The 18,863-nt window shown below is 42.4% G+C and overlaps 1 protein-coding gene across 1 annotated transcript; it reads right to left on the bottom strand.

The window, feature by feature from the left end:
- Positions 1-2,326: 2,326 nt before the first annotated feature.
- On the bottom strand, positions 2,327-6,868 carry LOC125532982. The gene is made up of 5 exons (XM_048696810.1): positions 6,628-6,868; positions 5,572-5,899; positions 2,755-2,872; positions 2,492-2,522; positions 2,327-2,381 (listed from the first exon to the last, which is right to left on the bottom strand). Exons 1-5 carry the CDS (start codon positions 6,864-6,866, stop codon positions 2,327-2,329), a joined length of 771 nt encoding a protein of 256 aa, XP_048552767.1. The 5' UTR covers positions 6,867-6,868.
- Positions 6,869-18,863: the final 11,995 nt, after the last annotated feature.

Raw genomic sequence — 18,863 nt, 5'->3', positions numbered from 1 at the left:
CGCGGCCGCGCGGAACTTTTCACTCGTTGGCAGAGTTTCGTCCGCGTGTGGTAATTGCTACAGGTACTTTCGGTGTTGGTTAGTTTTTATATTGACGATTAGATCTAATCAAATGGGTCTAATCGTGTGGTGGTAATTCTTTTTCACTGTTCTATGTACATGTGGTGGGGTGTGTTTAGCGAAGAATATGTTTGCTTGTTTAATAGTAGTATATATATATATATATATATATATATATATATAGTGTTACTATTCATCACCCAGGGTGCAGAATAAGTTATTTTTCACCCGAGATAATCTTATGATCATTTCATAATTAAATTACGTTTGGAATTCAAATAGTTACATTTTTATTGATTCACTAGGTAAATTTTGACACAAGAAAATAAAAATATAGGTCATAAGACAAGAAAATTTACAGTTTATGTGTATTTTAGACAATGTTTTTACGTTTGTAATTTTACATAACATAAAATATTTTTATGGCGATTATATATTTTCTCACGGTCCCTTTTTCTGTCGGAAATAAGACAAAACTTACGAAATGTAAAATTACGGTGCATTGATGGTAAAATAGAGGGAGGTGAAGAATAACTATTCCTCATCCAGTGTGACGAATAGCGTCTATTCTGATAACACTTCCGCACTGCACTCTTAACGCAAGTGCAAGTCATTGTTTGAACCAAGTGTGCTGCAGTACTGAGGCGAGTGAACTTCCCGTGGCAAAAAATTGAACGCAGTTTTTTTCTGGTACTGTTTTCGCTCTAGTTTTTTAACCGTTTGTCGGAACGAGGCGTGTAATATATCGTTGAAAAGGTATGGATTAGGCGCAAATTCGCCATGTTGAATACTTTTCGAGATTCCTCACGGTTTAAGAGCAGTTTTGAAAATGGTGCGGCCCACAACGAGTGGCAGCGAGCATTTTTTTCTAAACCGCTCGTCGGAATGAAGCAAATGATACACCGATCGTCGAGGCGCATCTTTTTCATATCTATTTCTTTCTCTAATTCGTTACGGTTTAAGAGCAGTTTCAAATTTATTAAATCGTGAAATTCTGTTTTTCAATTTTTTTCAAATTTTGGGTATTGTTTTCGCTCTAGTTTTTTAACCGTTTGTCGAAACGAGGCGTGTAATATGTCATTGGAAATCTATGGACAAGGCGCAACTTTCATATGTAGAAATGGTTTTGAGATTCCTTACAGTTTTAAGTTAATTTTGAAAATCGTGTGGCAGACGACAAGTGGCAGCGGCCGTTTTTTGCGAAATTTTTACAAACCGGTCGTCGAAATGATTCAAATGATATGTCGTTGGAAAGATATCGACGGGACGCAACTTTTTCATGTAGAACACTCTCTCTAATCCTTATGGTTTAAGAGCAGTTTTAAATTTACCGAAATGCGGATACTCTGTTTTTCGCGACACCCAAATCGACGAGGGTACTTCATCCGACTGAAACCGCACCGCATCGGATGAAAAACCGCACTGCATCAGACGTGTTAGAGAACTGCATGGTTTATTTTATTCAATGTAATTTCTTTAAGGACGAGAAATTGGAGTGCACTTCACATCGGGTGTAAATGAACCACAACACTATCAAGAAGTGAACCACATTACTTTTTTTTTACTTCCGTAACATTTTTTTGCACTTACGGGATGAACAACATCATACGGCCGACCGCACTGCTTCAGAATGAAAACCGTACTGCAACGAACAGGCAAGCGAGCTGCATAATTTCTTTTGTCGGACGAAAATTTTTCTCAGACAAAGAAGTGAAGTGCGCTTCACATCACGCACAAGTGAACCACATCAAGCGAAAAATGGACCGAGACACAAGTTTAAGTGTACCGTATGATTTTTCTTTGTCTTTTTCTAACTTGTTTCACAGGGTTAAGTGGATCATATTTGTCAATGTTAGTGTGCTGCATCATGCGGGAAAACGCACTACAATGTCATCATAGAGGATTGCACGCGATTCTTTTTGTTATTATTTTAAAATGAAAAGAAATGCGTAGTACAGCGGAACGAACCTCTAAAAGTCAAAAAAAGTGCATGGTATAGTGAAGCGAACCTCTCCACACAATAAAACTGAAACCTCTCGGTGGACAAAAGTGAACATCTCGACACATTCTTTTTGCATGTCCAATCTATTTTGAGGAACTAAAACTTGGATACAACAACAGTGCACTTCATTTTCATGCTTTTTTGCATTGTACAGGAACATAGCCCCCGGATCGGCTACCACGCCAAACACACACATATACACAAAACCATCATGAGCACACTGTACTGCAGTGGGGATGGCATCAACAACAACCAAAACAAACTTCATTGCAGGAACCTACCCCGGCAAACTGCAAAACCACACGAGGCTGCAACCCAACTGCGGTGCACAAAAAGGAACATGTAATCTTTTATAGATGACTCCTTTACAAAGAGAAATTCAAATCAATCGGGGGGGGGGGGGGGGGGGGGGGGGGGGTCCCTGTTGACCCGAGTGTTCCTTGCTGAGGAACTGCAAGACCTGAAACACAAGAATAGAGAATAGCAAAACTGCACTGAAAATTTGTTTCACAAACGGGAAATTGAGCGTGCGTCGAATTGCAGAGTAGTCGTTTTGGTGACCAAAATTGAGGCACGCATGGGTTGTACTGACCAACAAAGTCAGCAGGATGCTCACACTAGCCCTCATCAAAGAAGGGGAGGGAGGTGGGTACGGGGAAGGAAGAGAGGACTGGTTGGGCGGCGCGGTGTACCCAGGAGGTCGTGCTTTTCCATACTATTTGCTTGCTCCTTCGACGGCATGTTTGCCTGCTCCTTTGGTGGGCACTGCACGCCGCATGCATAGGTGGACTGCAACAATCGCTCTGCGAGCTGCACAAACATCAGTAGGAGAGCTACACGCAACAAGCCAATGGGCTGCACTGGGTCATCCTGAGCCCGTCGCCGGTCATGCTCTCCGTGGGCGGAGGAGGCCATACTGTCGATTGCTAGGAGCTCAGCGCCTCCCCTTTTTTGCATATCCAGATTCAGCCACTACCAGCTCCCCTGACCTCCCGACGTGTCGGTGTGCAGTGCAGTGGCCCTCGACGTGCAGTGCATCGGCCATTAAGGTGCAGGGCGGCCGCAAACCCTGTGCGCCAGTGCTGAAGGAGATGGCTGGAGAGGGAAGTGGGGGAGAGGCTGGGAAAGATTCTCTGTCGCCGCTCCACCTCGATCCGGGCCACGGACGGCCGGATTCGTTCCCGGGGAGCCCGCGGAGACAGGGGCGGAGGGGAAGTGGTGGCGCTCGTCGGTCCTCCCACCTGGTCACCACGCGTCGGAGGGAGCAGTGCAACGGTGGGGCGCGGCGCGGGGAGGGAAGCGGCGCGGGGAGGAAGGCGGTGCGGCGGCGGGGAAGGGAGGCGGCGCGGAGCGGGAGGAGGGAGGCGGCGAGGCGGCGCGGAGCGGGAGGGAGGTGGTGCGGCAGCGCGCTGGCAGGAGGAGGTCGTGGGGAGCACGCGGAGGAACCTCGCTGGTGTCAAATCGGAAGTCCTGCACTGGGACCGGCCCTCCTGGAGCCCGCGTGTGTGGGTTGGACTAAGGAGGAGCGACGGATCTGGCGCAAATCCGGCGACCACCAAGGCGAGGTCCGGCCTTTGGGGTGGGGGAAGGCAGGGTGAGGGAGAAAGAAGGTGGGGAAGCAGGTGATGGTGGAGTAGGCCGCCGCAGTGGTGGTGGTGGTCGGCGGGGCTGGGGGAAGGGTGGGTGGGAAGGGGAGGGGCGGCGGCGCTCTAGGCCGCTCCCGCGGTAGAAGGCAGGGAGGGGAGGGCCGGCGGCACTCCAGGCCGCTCCCGCGGTAGAAGGTGGGGAGGGAAGAGGCGGTGGCGTTCGGGTGTGGTGTTATCAGAATAAAAAGTTTTGGTGTGTAGAATAAGGTCTTAAGAAGTGTTATTAGAATAAACTCACCCTATATATATATATATATATATATATATATATGAAAGGTGCTTTTAATTCAAACCATCCACTTAGTTAATCATTTAATTATGTTCTGTTTGTGAAGTTACTACTTAGGCGGGGGTAACTAATAACACTAAAATTATAGGTCGTTACATATATGATAATAAATCTGGTTCTCTTATCATGCATCATGTAGGCTTGTACCAACATTTTCTGTGATGCCCACAAGAATACCATATCTGCACCCAATTATTTCTTGCTATCACCCACATTGGGCGTAGCTTTATTTTGGTGCATATTTTCATCGTAATAGTCATGTTCCAATATCCTAGCGATCAAGGAAATAAAGTGCATCAAGTCTAGTATGACAACACCTCAAATGGTCCTTCTCTTGTTTCCTATACAATGCTGCATCAAGGATCAGGGCAATGGTCACAAAGATGAAGCAACAATGTAAATACATTCAAATTTACTTACAAGTATGCCTTCAAATAATTCTGGAACTACTTGAATGCAAAAACTATACTAATTGTGTTCCGAAAGATTCAAAATCACTATTAGTATATGCACATGAATCAGTTCACACAAGAATCGTCTTTTTACAGAAACTTCTCACTCCATACACAAAATTTACATATTCATATGCTCACTTCAAATTGACATGAATTTATAGAAACTTTTCACTCCATACACACATGGATGGACAATGTAACTCATATGTGCTCAGATTGATCAGCAAAGCCATGGACATAGAACTCCTCTTCTGATGATTCAGGGCAGTGGAACTGAGATTGTTCCAACAAGTATGCATCCAGCAGGAGTAGTCTGATCTTCGGTCCCAACCGATGGTTGCACAATAGCAGAGTTTTGTTCTGCAGGTGGAGTCAGATCTGCGGTCCCAACCAGATGCAAAGTAGCAGAGCTTTGGACGTTTTGACTCTCTTGATATATAGCTGCAGAGCCTCGGCCTTTGGCAAACGAACCAAATAAACACGCAGATAGGTACAGTGCCCCTTGGCAAATAACTACGCAGATAGGTACAGTGCCCCTTGGCAAATAACTAGCCAATAAAAGATGTTTATTGTTGGTAACAGGTTTGGGTGCAGGGTCGTCGGATACCCATCTCTTAGTTCCCGGCCAAAAAGGCGCAATGTGGAGAGTAGCACCCGTGCAATCGAGGTAGGCATCTGTAAGTTTCCGGTGACCATGCCAACTCCTAGAATAAGCAACAACAATGCTGATGTAATGGTATTGGTGATTGATCCAAAAGTACATGCCCATTCCACCACCAGACTGATGAGTAATGAGAGTTCGATCCAGTATCCAACATCTCCATCCGGACTTTGCAACCCGCTGACTGCGAGAACCAAGGTGGCTAATGATTTGGGCACATCAATATATTTATTAAGGGCGTCGTTAACAGCCGGAAGTCCCAATAGAAATGCAGGCTCAGCAGACAAGCATACTGTTGTGGCCACTTTAATCACACGAACCAGTTTTCGGCAACTAGTACTGTTTATCAAATGGATAACATTAATGGGCTTCAAATTGATCAGCAATACGGCCAGAGACTGGAGCAAGACATCAGTGATGATGGGTATAAGCATATGCACCAACTTCTTCTTCCATACCTTATGCATGGCTCGTCCGGTTAGAATAAAGAGCACAATAAGCAGAAAGGAAAGTACCGGCCCCTGATTGTGACGCAGCTGCCGAGGTACACGAAACGGTATGAACCTCAGGAAGATTAGTATTACAGCCAGAGCAATTCTAAGCAATCCACGAAGTGTGAATGGACAGTAGGTGATGATCCTCTCGGATAAGCAGGTAAGAACCAATGTAGTATAAAACACTGTCCGATCCTGGAGTAACCAGCGCCGTATGGGCACCGGCACGGAGTTGATGGCCCACATAGTCTCGAAGAAGGACTTGCTCAATGTATTGCCCTTTGTAAACATCCTGTTGAAACAAAGTGTTAGCTAATATATTATTATTATTATTATTATTATTATATAATTAAAAAAGAGGCAAAAAAGATATAAACCAGACAAAAAAGAGGCACGGCAAATGAAGTGATACTATTATTTAAAATTTCAGACTAAATTGAGTGAGTGATACTATTATTTAAGTGAATTCTCACAAATGTGCACCATAATCACATAGTCTCACACAAACCTAAAAATTCAGACTAAATTGAGTGGGAGATATATTATATAAGTGAATTCTCACAAATTTTTCAAGAGATGTTTTTTCGATGAAGGAGACAACAATGGATGATGGGTGGAGAGTAGAGGAGAATCTAAAATTTAGGACGAAACTCTATAGTTCTGCATGGCTAACCACGTAAATACTGTCTAGGTTCTTTTAACATACCAAGACCCGCAGCCCAATACAATTAACGGACATATTTTCACAAAGACTGTCTAGTTGTGAACGATACTACTATCTGAACATGCTTACTATATTCCGTAAAAGGATGATTCATTAATGGAGTCGTTCAGGCAACAAATAAATTAGCTTGCAAAGCACGCGGGGCTCTCTATGACGACTTTGAGTAGAGGAGATGGGATGCTCTAGTGGTAAGATGTATTTGATCGGCTACAAACATCGTCTAATGAGTATGATCAACCCAGCTACTAACAAATGGGCGGAGCAAATTAGGTAGTAAACAAAAAAGATCAGGTTACCTGAAGGCCTCAATGAGAATGATGGTGGCTGCACACCAAAAGTCGCCCGGCTTCAGGAGTATGGAAAACCCACCGAGGACAACCACCGTCGCCCAAAGAAACGCCAGCGTACCCGTAGCATCTCCCGCCCATTCAAGGAAGACCATGCACCGCCTAAGAATGTCCCGCTTCTCGCCGCTGCTCCTCCGCTGCTCGCCGCTGCTCCTCTGCTGCTCGCCGACCTCCCCGAACGCCGCCATGCTTGTCATCTGAGCGGTAGTGATGAGGAAAGCTCAATTGTAGAGGAAGGATCAGAGCCCCGCGCGCGCCCTCCTATATATATAGGTCGGAGAGACAACGTGCGGAAGAAAAACACACGGCGCCGCGCATGGTTACTTTCAAGTCTTATTTTTTTTTCTGCTACACATTGAGCTTTTTCACGAAATTTCCGTGTGCTCGACGTATACTTGAACTGGTTGTTGCTTGGACTAACCTAGTACTGCTAGTTCGTGACCATAACCACGTCATGATGCTCTGCATGCTGGAAATGCATGCCTAGTCATGTAGCAAAAGTTGTATCTGGTACATGTGTGCATGCCATTGTTGGAATAATCTTAAGTGTGTGTTGAGTACTAGGGTCTGGTTAGGTCTTGCCTTGTCAGAGTCCAAATTGTGATCAAGGTATCCGTGTGGTTTGGTCTGGAACGTGCTGCCAGCTACTATTAGTGTCTGAGCTGCAATCAAGTCAGTGAGACTTAATTTGGCGCATGAGGTGCCTCTTTTTCCAAATCAACAAAATAATTCTAGTCACGCTAAGCTAAGAAGCCTCCACGAAGCTGCATAATGCATGCGCGTGAAGTGCCTTTGTTCGAATCGGCAAAATGACTTGTAGCCACGCTAAGCTAAGCTAAGAACCTCTACAAAGCTGCATAATGCATAGTGGGGAAGCAGGACCTTCTTGCCACGTGGAGGTTTTTTTGTCGTCAGGTTTCCTTTACAGTTTGTGAATTGGTACATGCTTAGATTATCCTTTATAGAGCTGAATGTTCGTGAGAATTGTAATTATCTGACTTCTCTTAGTCGAACTACTTTGTGCCAATGTCGTCACCGCCTTCTTAGGACGGCTCTTGCTGAAAATGGTATTTTGCTAACCACGTCTTCAACGATGCCTCTAAATGCCAATCTTTTTTTTTGCGATGGTATAAATGCCAATCTTGATGCCGGATACCCCGTTTGGGGCTTGGGTATGTGTTAATATAGCGGTGGAAAAGCCCACCGGTGGCGCATACTCACGCGTTTGGCTACCGAATCCCGGAAAAGTATCCAGGGGCGGGAAACACGGTTACCATGATTACCGCAAAATACCGACCAAATACCGCTTGAAATTTTTAAACGAAATTTGAATTCAAATATTTGGGTCTGAGTCAAATAGCAACAGATATAGATCTATTCACAAACCTTAACATGGTGTAGTGGTTGTTTCCTCAGCTCCACACTTACAGCTCTGGTGCGTTGCTGGTCTTGAGTTCTAATCCTCCGGATGTCTTTGTTTTTTAAGTTCCGTTGTATATATATCCATATACTAGCAAAAGGGCCCATGTGTTGCAATGAGAAAAAATCATAACCTTCAATGGCCAAGATCACGTTTTGCTGCATCCCAGAGACACTATCACTCTCAATTTCGTGAAATCATGAACAATTCTTGAAATCATAAACATTTTTTAAAACTCGTGAACATTTTTCAAATTAGTGAACACTTTTACAAATTTTCGAACAATTTATAAGACCAAGAACTTTTTTTGAATTCATCAACATTTTATACTATTTGCAAACATTTTCTTAATATTATGAATATTTTTAAAACAATTTTCTTCAATCGGCGAACATTTCTAGAATCGACGAATATTTTTTAGGAAATTGGCGGATCAATTCTTCAAATTCACAAATATTTTTTTATTTAACAAACATTTTTTGAAATGGGGGATCATTTTTTGAATCAGCGAACATTTTATTGATGAATAAACTATTTTTTAAGTCACGAACAGATTTTGAATTTTTAGGATATTTTTCCATTAATGAAAATTTTCAAATTCGCAAATTTTTGTTCAATTTCATTAACACTTTTTAATACACGAACTTTAAAAATAATCATGAATATTTTTTGACTTTCTGAACATTTGTTTTCAAAATTTCAAACATTTTTTGAGTAAGCGAACATTATTTTACAAAATCGTGAACATTTTTCGAATCCATAAACACATTATGATTTATTAAAAAATGAAAATTCTAATTTTTTTAAAATTTCTAAACTTTTTTGAATAGCCAAATTATTTAAAGTAGAAAAAAGAAAAGAAATGAAAAGAAACATAAAAAACAAAAGTTAATTTTTTTTGGTATTTTTGTTGTATAGATTGAAAAGTAAAGATTGCAAAATAAAATAGATCGGAAACTTATATGATGGAAGATAGACCCGGGGGCCATAGGTTTCACTAGTGGCTTATCTCAAGATAGCATAATTATTACGCTGGGTGAACAAATTACTGTCGAGCAATTGATAGAAAAGTGCATAGTTATGAGAATATCTAGGCATGATTATGTATATAGGCATCACGTCCGCGACAAGTAGACCGAAACGATTCTGCATCTACTGCTAATACTCCACACATCGACCGCTATGCAGCATGTATCTAGAGTATTAAGTTCATAAGAACAGAGTAACGCATTAGGCAAGATGACATGATGTAGAGGAATAAACTCAAGCAATATGATATAAACCCCATCTCTTTATCCTTGATTTCAAAAATACAATGCGTGCCTTGCTGCCCCTGCTATCACTGGGAAAGGACACCGCAAGATTGAACCCAAAGCTAAACACTTCTCCCATTGTAAGAAAGATCAATCAAGTAGGCCAAATCAAACTGATAATTCGAAGAGACTTGCAAAGATAACAAATTATACATAAAAGAATTCAGAGGAGATTCAAATATTGTTCATAGATAATCTTGATCATAAACCCACAATTCATCGGATCTTGACAAACACACCGCAAAAAGAATTACATCGAATAGATTGTTGGGGAACGTAGCAGAAATTCAAAATTTTCCTACGTGTCACCAAGATCGATCTATGGAGAAACCAGCAACGAGGGGAAGGAGAGTGCATCTACATACCCTTGTAGATCGCTAAGCGGAAGCGTTCAAGAGAACGGGGTTGAAGGAGTCGTACTCGTCGTGATCCAAATCACCGATGATCCTAGTGCCGAACGGACGGCACCTCCGTGTTCAACACACGTACAGCCCGGTGACGTCTCCCATGCCTTGATCCAGCAAGGAGAGAGGGAGAGGTTGAGGAAGACTCCATCCAGCAGCAGCACAACGGCATGGTGGTGGTGGAGGAGCGTGGTGATCCAGCAGGGCTTCGCCAAGCACCGCGAGATATGAGGAGAAAGAGAGGGGTAGGGCTGCGCCAAGATAGAGAGGAACCCGTGTGTTGTGGGCAGCCCAAACCTCAAGTATATATAGGGGAAGGGGAGGGGCTGCGCCCCCACCTAGGGTTCCCTCCCTAGGGGTGGCGGCAGCCCCCTAGATCCCATCTAGGGGCGGCCAAGGGGAGGGGAGAGGGGGAGGCGCACCAGGGTGGGCCTTAGGGCCCATCTGCCCTAGGGTTTGCCCCCCTTCCCACTCCCTTGCGCCTTGGGCCTTGGTGGGGGGGCGCACCAGCCCACCTGGGGCTGGTCCCCTCCCACACTTGGCCCATGCATCCCTCCGGGGCTTGTGGCCCCACTTGGTGGACCCCCGGGACCCTCCCGGTGGTCCCGGTACGTTACCGATAAAACCCGAAACTTTTCCGGTGACCAAAACAGGACTTCCTATATATAAATCTTTACCTCCAGACCATTCCGGAACTCCTCGTGACGTCCGGGATCTCATCCGGGACTCCGAACAACATTCGGTAGCCACATACAAACTTCCTTTATAACCCTAGCGTCATCGAACCTTAAGTGTGTAGACCCTACGGGTTCGGGAACCATGCAGACATGACCGAGACGTTCTCCGGTCAATAACCAACAGCGGGATCTGGATACCCATGTTGGCTCCCACATGCTCCACGATGATCTCATCGGATGAACCACGATGTCAAGGACTTAATCAATCCCGTATACAATTCCCTTTGTCTATCGGTACGATACTTGCCCGAGATTCGATCGTCGGTATCCCGATACCTTGTTCAATCTCGTTACCGGCAAGTCTCTTTACTCGTTCCGTAACACATCATCCCGTGATCAACTCCTTGATCACATTGTGCACATTATGATGATGGCCTACCGAGTGGGCCCAGAGATACCTCTCCGTTTACACGGAGTGACAAATCCCAGTCTCGATTCGTGCCAACCCAACAGACACTTTCGGAGATACCTGTAGTGTACCTTTATAGCCACCTAGTTACGTTGTGACGTTTGGCACACCCAAAGCACTCCTACGGTATCCGGGAGTTGCACAATCTCATGGTCTAAGGAAATGATACTTGACATTAGAAAAGCTTTAGCATACGAACTACATGATCTTTGTGCTAGGCTTAGGATTGGGTCTTGTCCATCACATCATTCTCCTAATGATGTGATCCTGTTATCAATGACATCCAATGTCCATGGTCAGGAAACCGTAACCATCTATTGATCAACGAGCTAGTCAACTAGAGGCTTACTAGGGACATGGTGTTGTCTATGTATCCACACATGTATCTGAGTTTCCTATCAATACAATTCTAGCATGGATAGTAAACGATTATCATGAACAAGGAAATATAATAATAACCAATTTATTATTGCCTCTAGGGCATATTTCCAACAGTCTCCCACTTGCACTAGAGTCAATAATCCAGTTCACATCGATATGTGATTAACACTCAAGGTCACATCCCCATGTGACTAACACCCAAAGAGTTTACTAGAGTCAATAATCTAGTTCACATTACCATGTGATTAACACTCGATGAGTTCTGGGTTTGATCATGTTATGCTTGTGAGAGATGTTATAGTCAACGGATCTGAACCTTTTAGATCCGCGTGTGCTTTACAAACCTCTATGTCATCTCCTAGATGCAGCTACCACGTTCTATTTGGAGCTATTCCAAATAATTGTTCTACTATACGAATCCAGTTTACTACTCAGAATAATCTGGATTAGTGTCAAAGTTTGCATCGACGTAACCCTTTACGACGAACTCTTTTACCACCTCCATAATCGAGAAAATTCCTTAGTCCACTAGTTACTAAGGATAACTTTGACCGCTGTCCTGTGATCCATTCTTGGATCACTCTTGTACCCCTTGACTGACTCATGGCAAGGCACACTTCAGGTGTGGTACACAGCATAGCATACTGTAGAGCCTATGTCTTAAGCATAGGAGACGACCTTCGTCCTTCCTCTTTCTTCTGCCGTGGTCGAGCCTTAAGTCTTAACTTCATACCTTACAACTCAGGCAAGAACTCCTTCTTTGACTGATCCATCTTGAACACCTTCAAGATCATGTCAAGGTATGTACTCATTTGAAAGTACCATTAAGCATTTTGATCTATCCTTATAGATCTTGATGCTCAATGTTCAAGTAGCTCAATCCAAGCTTTCCATTGAAAAACACTTTCCAAATAACCCTATATGCTTTCCAGAAATTCTACGTCATTTCTGATCAACAATATGTCAACAACATACATTTATAAGAAATTCTATAGTGCTCCCACTCACCCTTTTGGAAATACAAGTTTCTCATAAACTTTGTATAAACCCAAAATCAAAGCATACATTCCAACTCCGAGATGCTTACTCCAGTCCTTAGAAGGATTGCTGGAGCTTTGCATACTTGTTAGCATCTTTCAGGATTGACAAAACCTTCCGGTTGTATCACATACAACCTTTCCTCAAAAATCGTCGAGGAAACAATGGTTTTTGGCATCCTATCTGCAAGATTTCATAAATAATGCAGTAATTGCTAATATAATTCCAACAGACTCTTAGCATCGCTATGAGTGAGAAAGTCTCATCGTAGTCAACTCCTTGAACTTGTCGGAAAACATCTTAACGACAAGTCAAGCTTTCTTAATGGTGATACTTGACGTCCACTCCTCGTGGCCACCTCGTCGCTTCCTTGACGTCCACTCCAAGTCTTATGGATTGTGTTTGTTCCAAAAACGATTCTCCCGAAGGTCTCATTCCGTTTGGACTCCGTTTGATATTCCTTTTCTGCGAAACACTGAAATAGGCAAAAAAAACTGCAATTTGCACTGGGCCTCCGGTTAGTAGGTTAGTCCCAACAAAAGGGAGAAGATAGTCTCACATCAACTAGGCGTATCAACGGGCTATGGAGATGCCCATCAATAGATATCAATGTGAGTGAGTAGGGATTGTCATGCAACGGATGCACTAGAGCTATAAGTGTATGAAAGATCAACAAAAGAAACTAAGTGGGTGTGCATCCAACTTGCTTGCTCACGAAGACCTAGGGCAATTTGAGGAACCAAGGGCAAACAGCGATGTTGACCACTTTGGGACAGCAACGGAGGAAGAGATGGAGGCTGACTTAATGAGGGTAGATGCCATGGAGGATCAAGAAGTCACTTCTCGCTTCCGAGTTGGGTTCACGATGGGGGAACTACAGAGCTCAGCAATTCCAAACTTGGTCATCCCTTCCAATGCTAGATTTATTTCTTATGAAAATATGAAGAGGAGTGTCACTTGTTCTCCCGCAGCTATGCAACACCCTTGGGTGCAAGGAGCTTTAGCCGTCACAGGAAAGCTTCGGAAGGAAATAATGGAACTCAAGCAGCAAGTCAATAAGCTCGAGGAAGAGAACCGTATCGTGAGGGGAATCATCGCCAAGAACATTACACCAACAACAAAGGAGACACAATCACATGGGTATGGGCACTCCCCTTGGCAACTGCCAAGCTTGGGGGAGGTGCCCCGGTATCGTATCACAATCACATCTCCTATCTTTACCGTTTTCTTAGTTTGATCCTATTAGTATTATCTTGATCTAGTAGAATAAATTTTATGGCATGATCTAGTTCCGAGTTTTGCTTTATGATCTCTCTTTGTAATCGAGTCCGTGAGTTATATAATAAAGATTAGTGTTGAGTCAAGGGCTTGATGATTTTGCTATGACTTAAGTGATAAAATAAAAGAAGAGAGAAAAAGAATAAAAAAAAGAAACAAAGAGTTCATATTGATCTTACTGAGAGTAATGACTTCACTTAGGAAGAGTATGATGATTAAAAGTTGTTGGGAGTTGGCAGACAGAGCTTTGGTCATCGTTGCAATTAATAGGAAGTAATAAGGAAAGAGAGGTTTCACATATAGATATATTATCATTGACATCTTTTATGATTGGAAGCACTCATTAAAATATGACATGCTAAAGAGTTGATGTCGGACAAGGAAGACAACTTAATGAGTTATGTTCTCTTATGTCTGAGATAAAGTATGTTGTCATGGATCCTCTAACATGTTGAGCTTGCCTTTCCCCCTCATGCTAGCCAAATTCTCAGCACTAAGTAGAGATACTACTTGTGCTTCCAAATACCCTTAAACTAGTTTTGCCATGAGAGTCCACCATATCTACCTATGGATTGAGTAAGATCCTTCAAGTAAGTTGTCATCGGTGCAAAGCAATAAAAATTGCTCTAAATATGTATGATTGATTGGTGTGGGAGAAATAAGCTTTATACGATCTTGTGATGTGAAAGTAATAAAAGCGACGGACTGCATAATAAAGGTTCATATCACAAGGGGCAATATAAAGTGACGTTCTTTCGCATTGAGATATTGTGCATCCAACCATAAAAGCGCATGGCAACCTCTGCTTCCCTCTGCGAAGGGCCTATCTTTTATTTATCCTCTACCTTATACAAGAGTCACGGTGATCTCCACCTTTTCTTTTTCATTTTATCCTTTGACAAGCCCAGCATGTTGGAAAGAACCTGACATATATATCTAATTGGATGTAGGGGAGCATGAATTGTTATTGTTGACATTACCCTTGAGGTAAAAGGTTGTGGGGCAAGACTATAAGCCCCTATCTTTCTATGTGTCCGATTAAAACTCCGTAACCACAAGTATTGCATGAGTGTTAGCAATTATGAAGGACTAGATGATAGTTGAGTATGTGGACGTGCTTTTAAGCTATGACATAGACTCTTTCCGATGTTATGATAAATTGCAATTGCTTCAATGACTGAGATTATAGTTTGTTGGTGCTCAATAAGGTTTCTGATTCATACTTTTTGCATTGTGAATAGATCATCACTTGAACATAAGTAATCATATGACAATATCTATAATTGTTGCTGTTAAGAGAATAATCATGATGCCTTCATGTCCATATCTTATTTTTATCGACGCCTCTACCTCTAAACATGGGGACATATTTATTGTTATCGGCTTTTCGCTTGAGGACAAGCGAGGTCTAAGCTTGGGGGAGTTGATACGTCCATTTTGCATCATGCTTTTATATCGATATTTATCGCATTATGGGCTGTTATTTCACATTATGTCACAATACTTATGGCTATTCTCTCTTATTTTACAAGGTTTACATAAGGAGGGAGAATGCCGGCAGCTGGAATTCTGGGCTGGAAAAAGGAGCAAATATTGGAGACCTATTCTACGCAACTCCAAAAGTCCTGAAACTCCACGGAATATCTTAGAAGAAATAATAAAAAATCCTCGCCAAAGATGAAGGCCAGGGGGCCCACACCCTCTCCACGAGGGTGGGGGGCGCCCCCCCTCCTAGGGCGCACCCCTATCTCGTGGGGCCCCTGGTGACTCTCCGATGCCCCTCTTCTGCTATATGAAGTCTTTCGATGAGAAAAAAATAGGAAGCAACCTTTCGGGACGAGACTCCGCCACCACGAGGCGGAACCTTGGCGGAACCAATCTAGGACTCCGGCAGAGCTGTTCTGCCGGGGACACTTCCCTCCGGGAGGGGGAAATCATTGCCGTCATCATCACCAATGCTCCTCTCATCGGGAGAGGGCAATCTTCATCAACATCTTCACCAGCACCATCTTATCTCAAAACCCTAGTTCATCTCTTGTATCCAATTCTTGTCTCTAAGTCCGGGATTGGTACTAGTAGGTTGCTAGTAGTGTTAATTACTCCTTGTAGTTGATGCTAGTTGGTTTATTTGGTGGAAGATTATATGTTCAGATCCTATATGCATATTGTTACCCCTCTGATTATGAATATGACTATGCTTTGTGAGTAGTTACGTTTGTTCCTAAGGACAAGGGAGAAGTCTTGCTATTAGTAGTCATGTGAATTTGGTATCCGTTCGATATTTTGATGAGATGTATGTTGTCTAGCCTCTAGTGGTGTTATGTGAACGTTGACTACATAACACTTCACCATTATTTGGGCCTAGAGGAAGGCATTGGGAAGTAATAAGTAGATGATGGGTTGCTAGAGTGACAGAAGCTTAAACCCTAGTTTATGCTTTGCTTCGTAAGGGGCTGATTTGGATCCACTTGTTTCATGCTATGGTTAGGTTTACCTTAATACTTTTGTTGTAGTTGCGGATGCTTGCAATAGAGGTTAATCATAAGTGGGATGCTTGTTCAAGTAAGAACAGCACCCAAGCACCGGTCCACCCACATATCAAATTATCAAAGTACCGAACGCGAATCATATGAACGTGATGAAAACTAGCTTGATGATATTCCCATGTGTCCTCGGGAGCGCTTTTCCTATTATAAGAGTTTGTCCAGGCTTGTCCTTTGCTACAAAAGGATTGGGCCACCTTGCTGCAATTTATTTACTTTTGTTATTTGTTGCTCGTTACAAATTATCCTATCACAAAACTATCTGTTACCACTTATTTCAGTACTTGCAGAGAATACCTTGCTGAAAACCGCTTGTCATTTCCTTCTGCTCCTCGTTGGGTTCGACACTCTTACTTATTGAAAGGACTACGATAGATCCCCTATACTTGTTGGTCATCAAGACTCTTTTCTAGCGCCGTTGCCGGGGAGTGAAGCGCCTTTGGTAAGGAAAAATTTATATAGTGTGCTGAAATTTACTGTCACTTGTTACCATGGAAAGTAATTCTCTGAGGGGCTTGTTCGGGGTATCTTCACCCCGACCAGTAGATCAAAGAGTTGCTCCTCAACCTACTGAACCTATTGAAGATGAAACACCTTTTGAAGTTCCTTCGGGTATGATGGAAAAACTGCTAGCTAATTCTTTTACAGGAGATGGAACCAAGCATCCTGATGAACACCTAATATATGTGGATGAGGTTTGTGGATTATTTAAGCTTGCAGGTATACCCGATGATGTTGTCAAGAAGAAGGTCTTCCCTTTATCTTTGAAGGGATACACATTGATATGGTATAGGCTATGTGATGATACGAGATTATGGAACTATAAAAGATTGAAGCTGGAATTCCATAAAAAATATTACCCTATGCATCTTGTTCATCGTGACCACAATTATATATATAATTTCTGGCCTCGCGAAGGAGAAAGCATCGCTCAAGCTTGGGGGAGGCTTAAATCAATGTTATATTCATGCCCCAATCATGAGCTTTCGAGAGAAATAATTATGCAAACTTTTTATGCTCGGCTTCTCATAATAATCAAACCATGCTCGATACTTCTTGTGCTGTCTCTTTTATGATGAAGACTATTGGATTTAGATGGGACTTATTGGATAGAATTAAACGCAACTCTGAAGATTGGGACCTCGACGAAGGTAAGGAGTCAGGTATGACACCTAAGTTTGATTGTGTTAAATCTTTTATGGACACCGATATTTTCCGTAAGTTTAGCACTAAATGTGGACTTGACTCTGAGATAGTAGCTTCTTTCTGTGAATCTTTTGCTACTTATGTCGATCTCCCTAAGGAGAAGTGGTTTAAATATCATCCTCCCATAGAAGTAAAAGTAGCTGCACCTATTAAAGTTGAAGAAACGACTGTCACTTATGATGATCCTATTGTTCCTACTTCTTATGTTGCGAAACCGCCTTTTCCCGTTAGAATAAAGGATCATGCTAAAGCTTCAACTGTGGTTCGTAAAATCAATATTAGAACATATACACCTCCTGAACAAGTTAAAGTAGAACCTAATATTGCTATTGTTAAAGATCTCTTGTCTGATAATATTGACGGGCATGTTATTCAATTCGAAGGTGAAACTACTAGAATTGCTAAACCTTGTGATAAAGATAAACATAGACCTATGGTAGGCGTGCCTGTTATTTCTGTTAAAATAGGAGATCATTGTTATCATGGTTTATGTGATATGGGTGCTAGTGCTAGTGTTATACCTTGTACTTTATAGGAAGAAATTAAGCACGAAATTGCACCTGTTGAGTTTGAAGATATTGATGTCACAATTAAACTTGCTAATAGAGATACTATATATGCTTTGGGAATTGTTAGAGATGTCGAAGTCTTGTGTGGGAAAACTAAATATCCCGCTGATTTTCTTGTTCTTGGTTCCCCACAAGATAGCTTTTGTCCCATTATATTTGGTAGACCCTTCTTAAACACTGTTAATGCTAAGATAGACTGCGAAAAGAATGTTGTTACTGTTGGCTTGGATGATATGGTTCATGAGTTTAATTTCTCTAAATTTAGTAAACAACATCGTGAAGAGGAATTACCTAGTAAAGATGAAATCATTGGTCTTGCTTCTATTGCCGTACCTCCTAGTGATCCTTTAGAACATTATTTGCTAGACCATGAAAATGATATGTTTATGAATGAAAGAAGGGAAATAGATGAAGTACTCTTTGAACAGAAACCTATTCTGCAACACAATTTGCCTGTTGAAATCTTAGGGGATCCTCCTCCACCTAAGGGTGATCCCGTGTTTGAGCTTAAACCCTTGCCTGATAATCTTAAATATGCTTATCTTGATGAAAAGAAAATATATCATGTTATTATTAGTGCTAACCTTTCAGAGCGTGAAGAAGAAAGATTATTGAAAACTCTAAGGAAGCACCGCGCTGCTATTGGTTATACTCTTGATGATCTTAAGGGCATTAGTCCCACTCTATGCCAACATAAAATAAATTTGGAAGCAGATGCCAAACCAGTTCGTGATCCTCAACGGCGTTTGAATCCTAAAATGAAAGAAGTGGTAAGAAAAGAAATACTCAAGCTTCTGGAGGCAGGTATAATTTATCCCATTGCTGATAGTCAGTGGGTAAGTCCTGTCCATTGTGTCCCTAAGAAGGGAGGTATTACTGTCGTTCCT

Source organism: Triticum urartu, chromosome 1 (assembly GCF_003073215.2).
Source record: "Triticum urartu cultivar G1812 chromosome 1, Tu2.1, whole genome shotgun sequence".
Classification (NCBI taxonomy): Eukaryota; Viridiplantae; Streptophyta; class Magnoliopsida; order Poales; family Poaceae; genus Triticum; species Triticum urartu.
The sequence above is the reverse complement of the archived record's forward strand: the minus strand, read 5'-3'. Positions and strand labels throughout refer to the sequence as shown.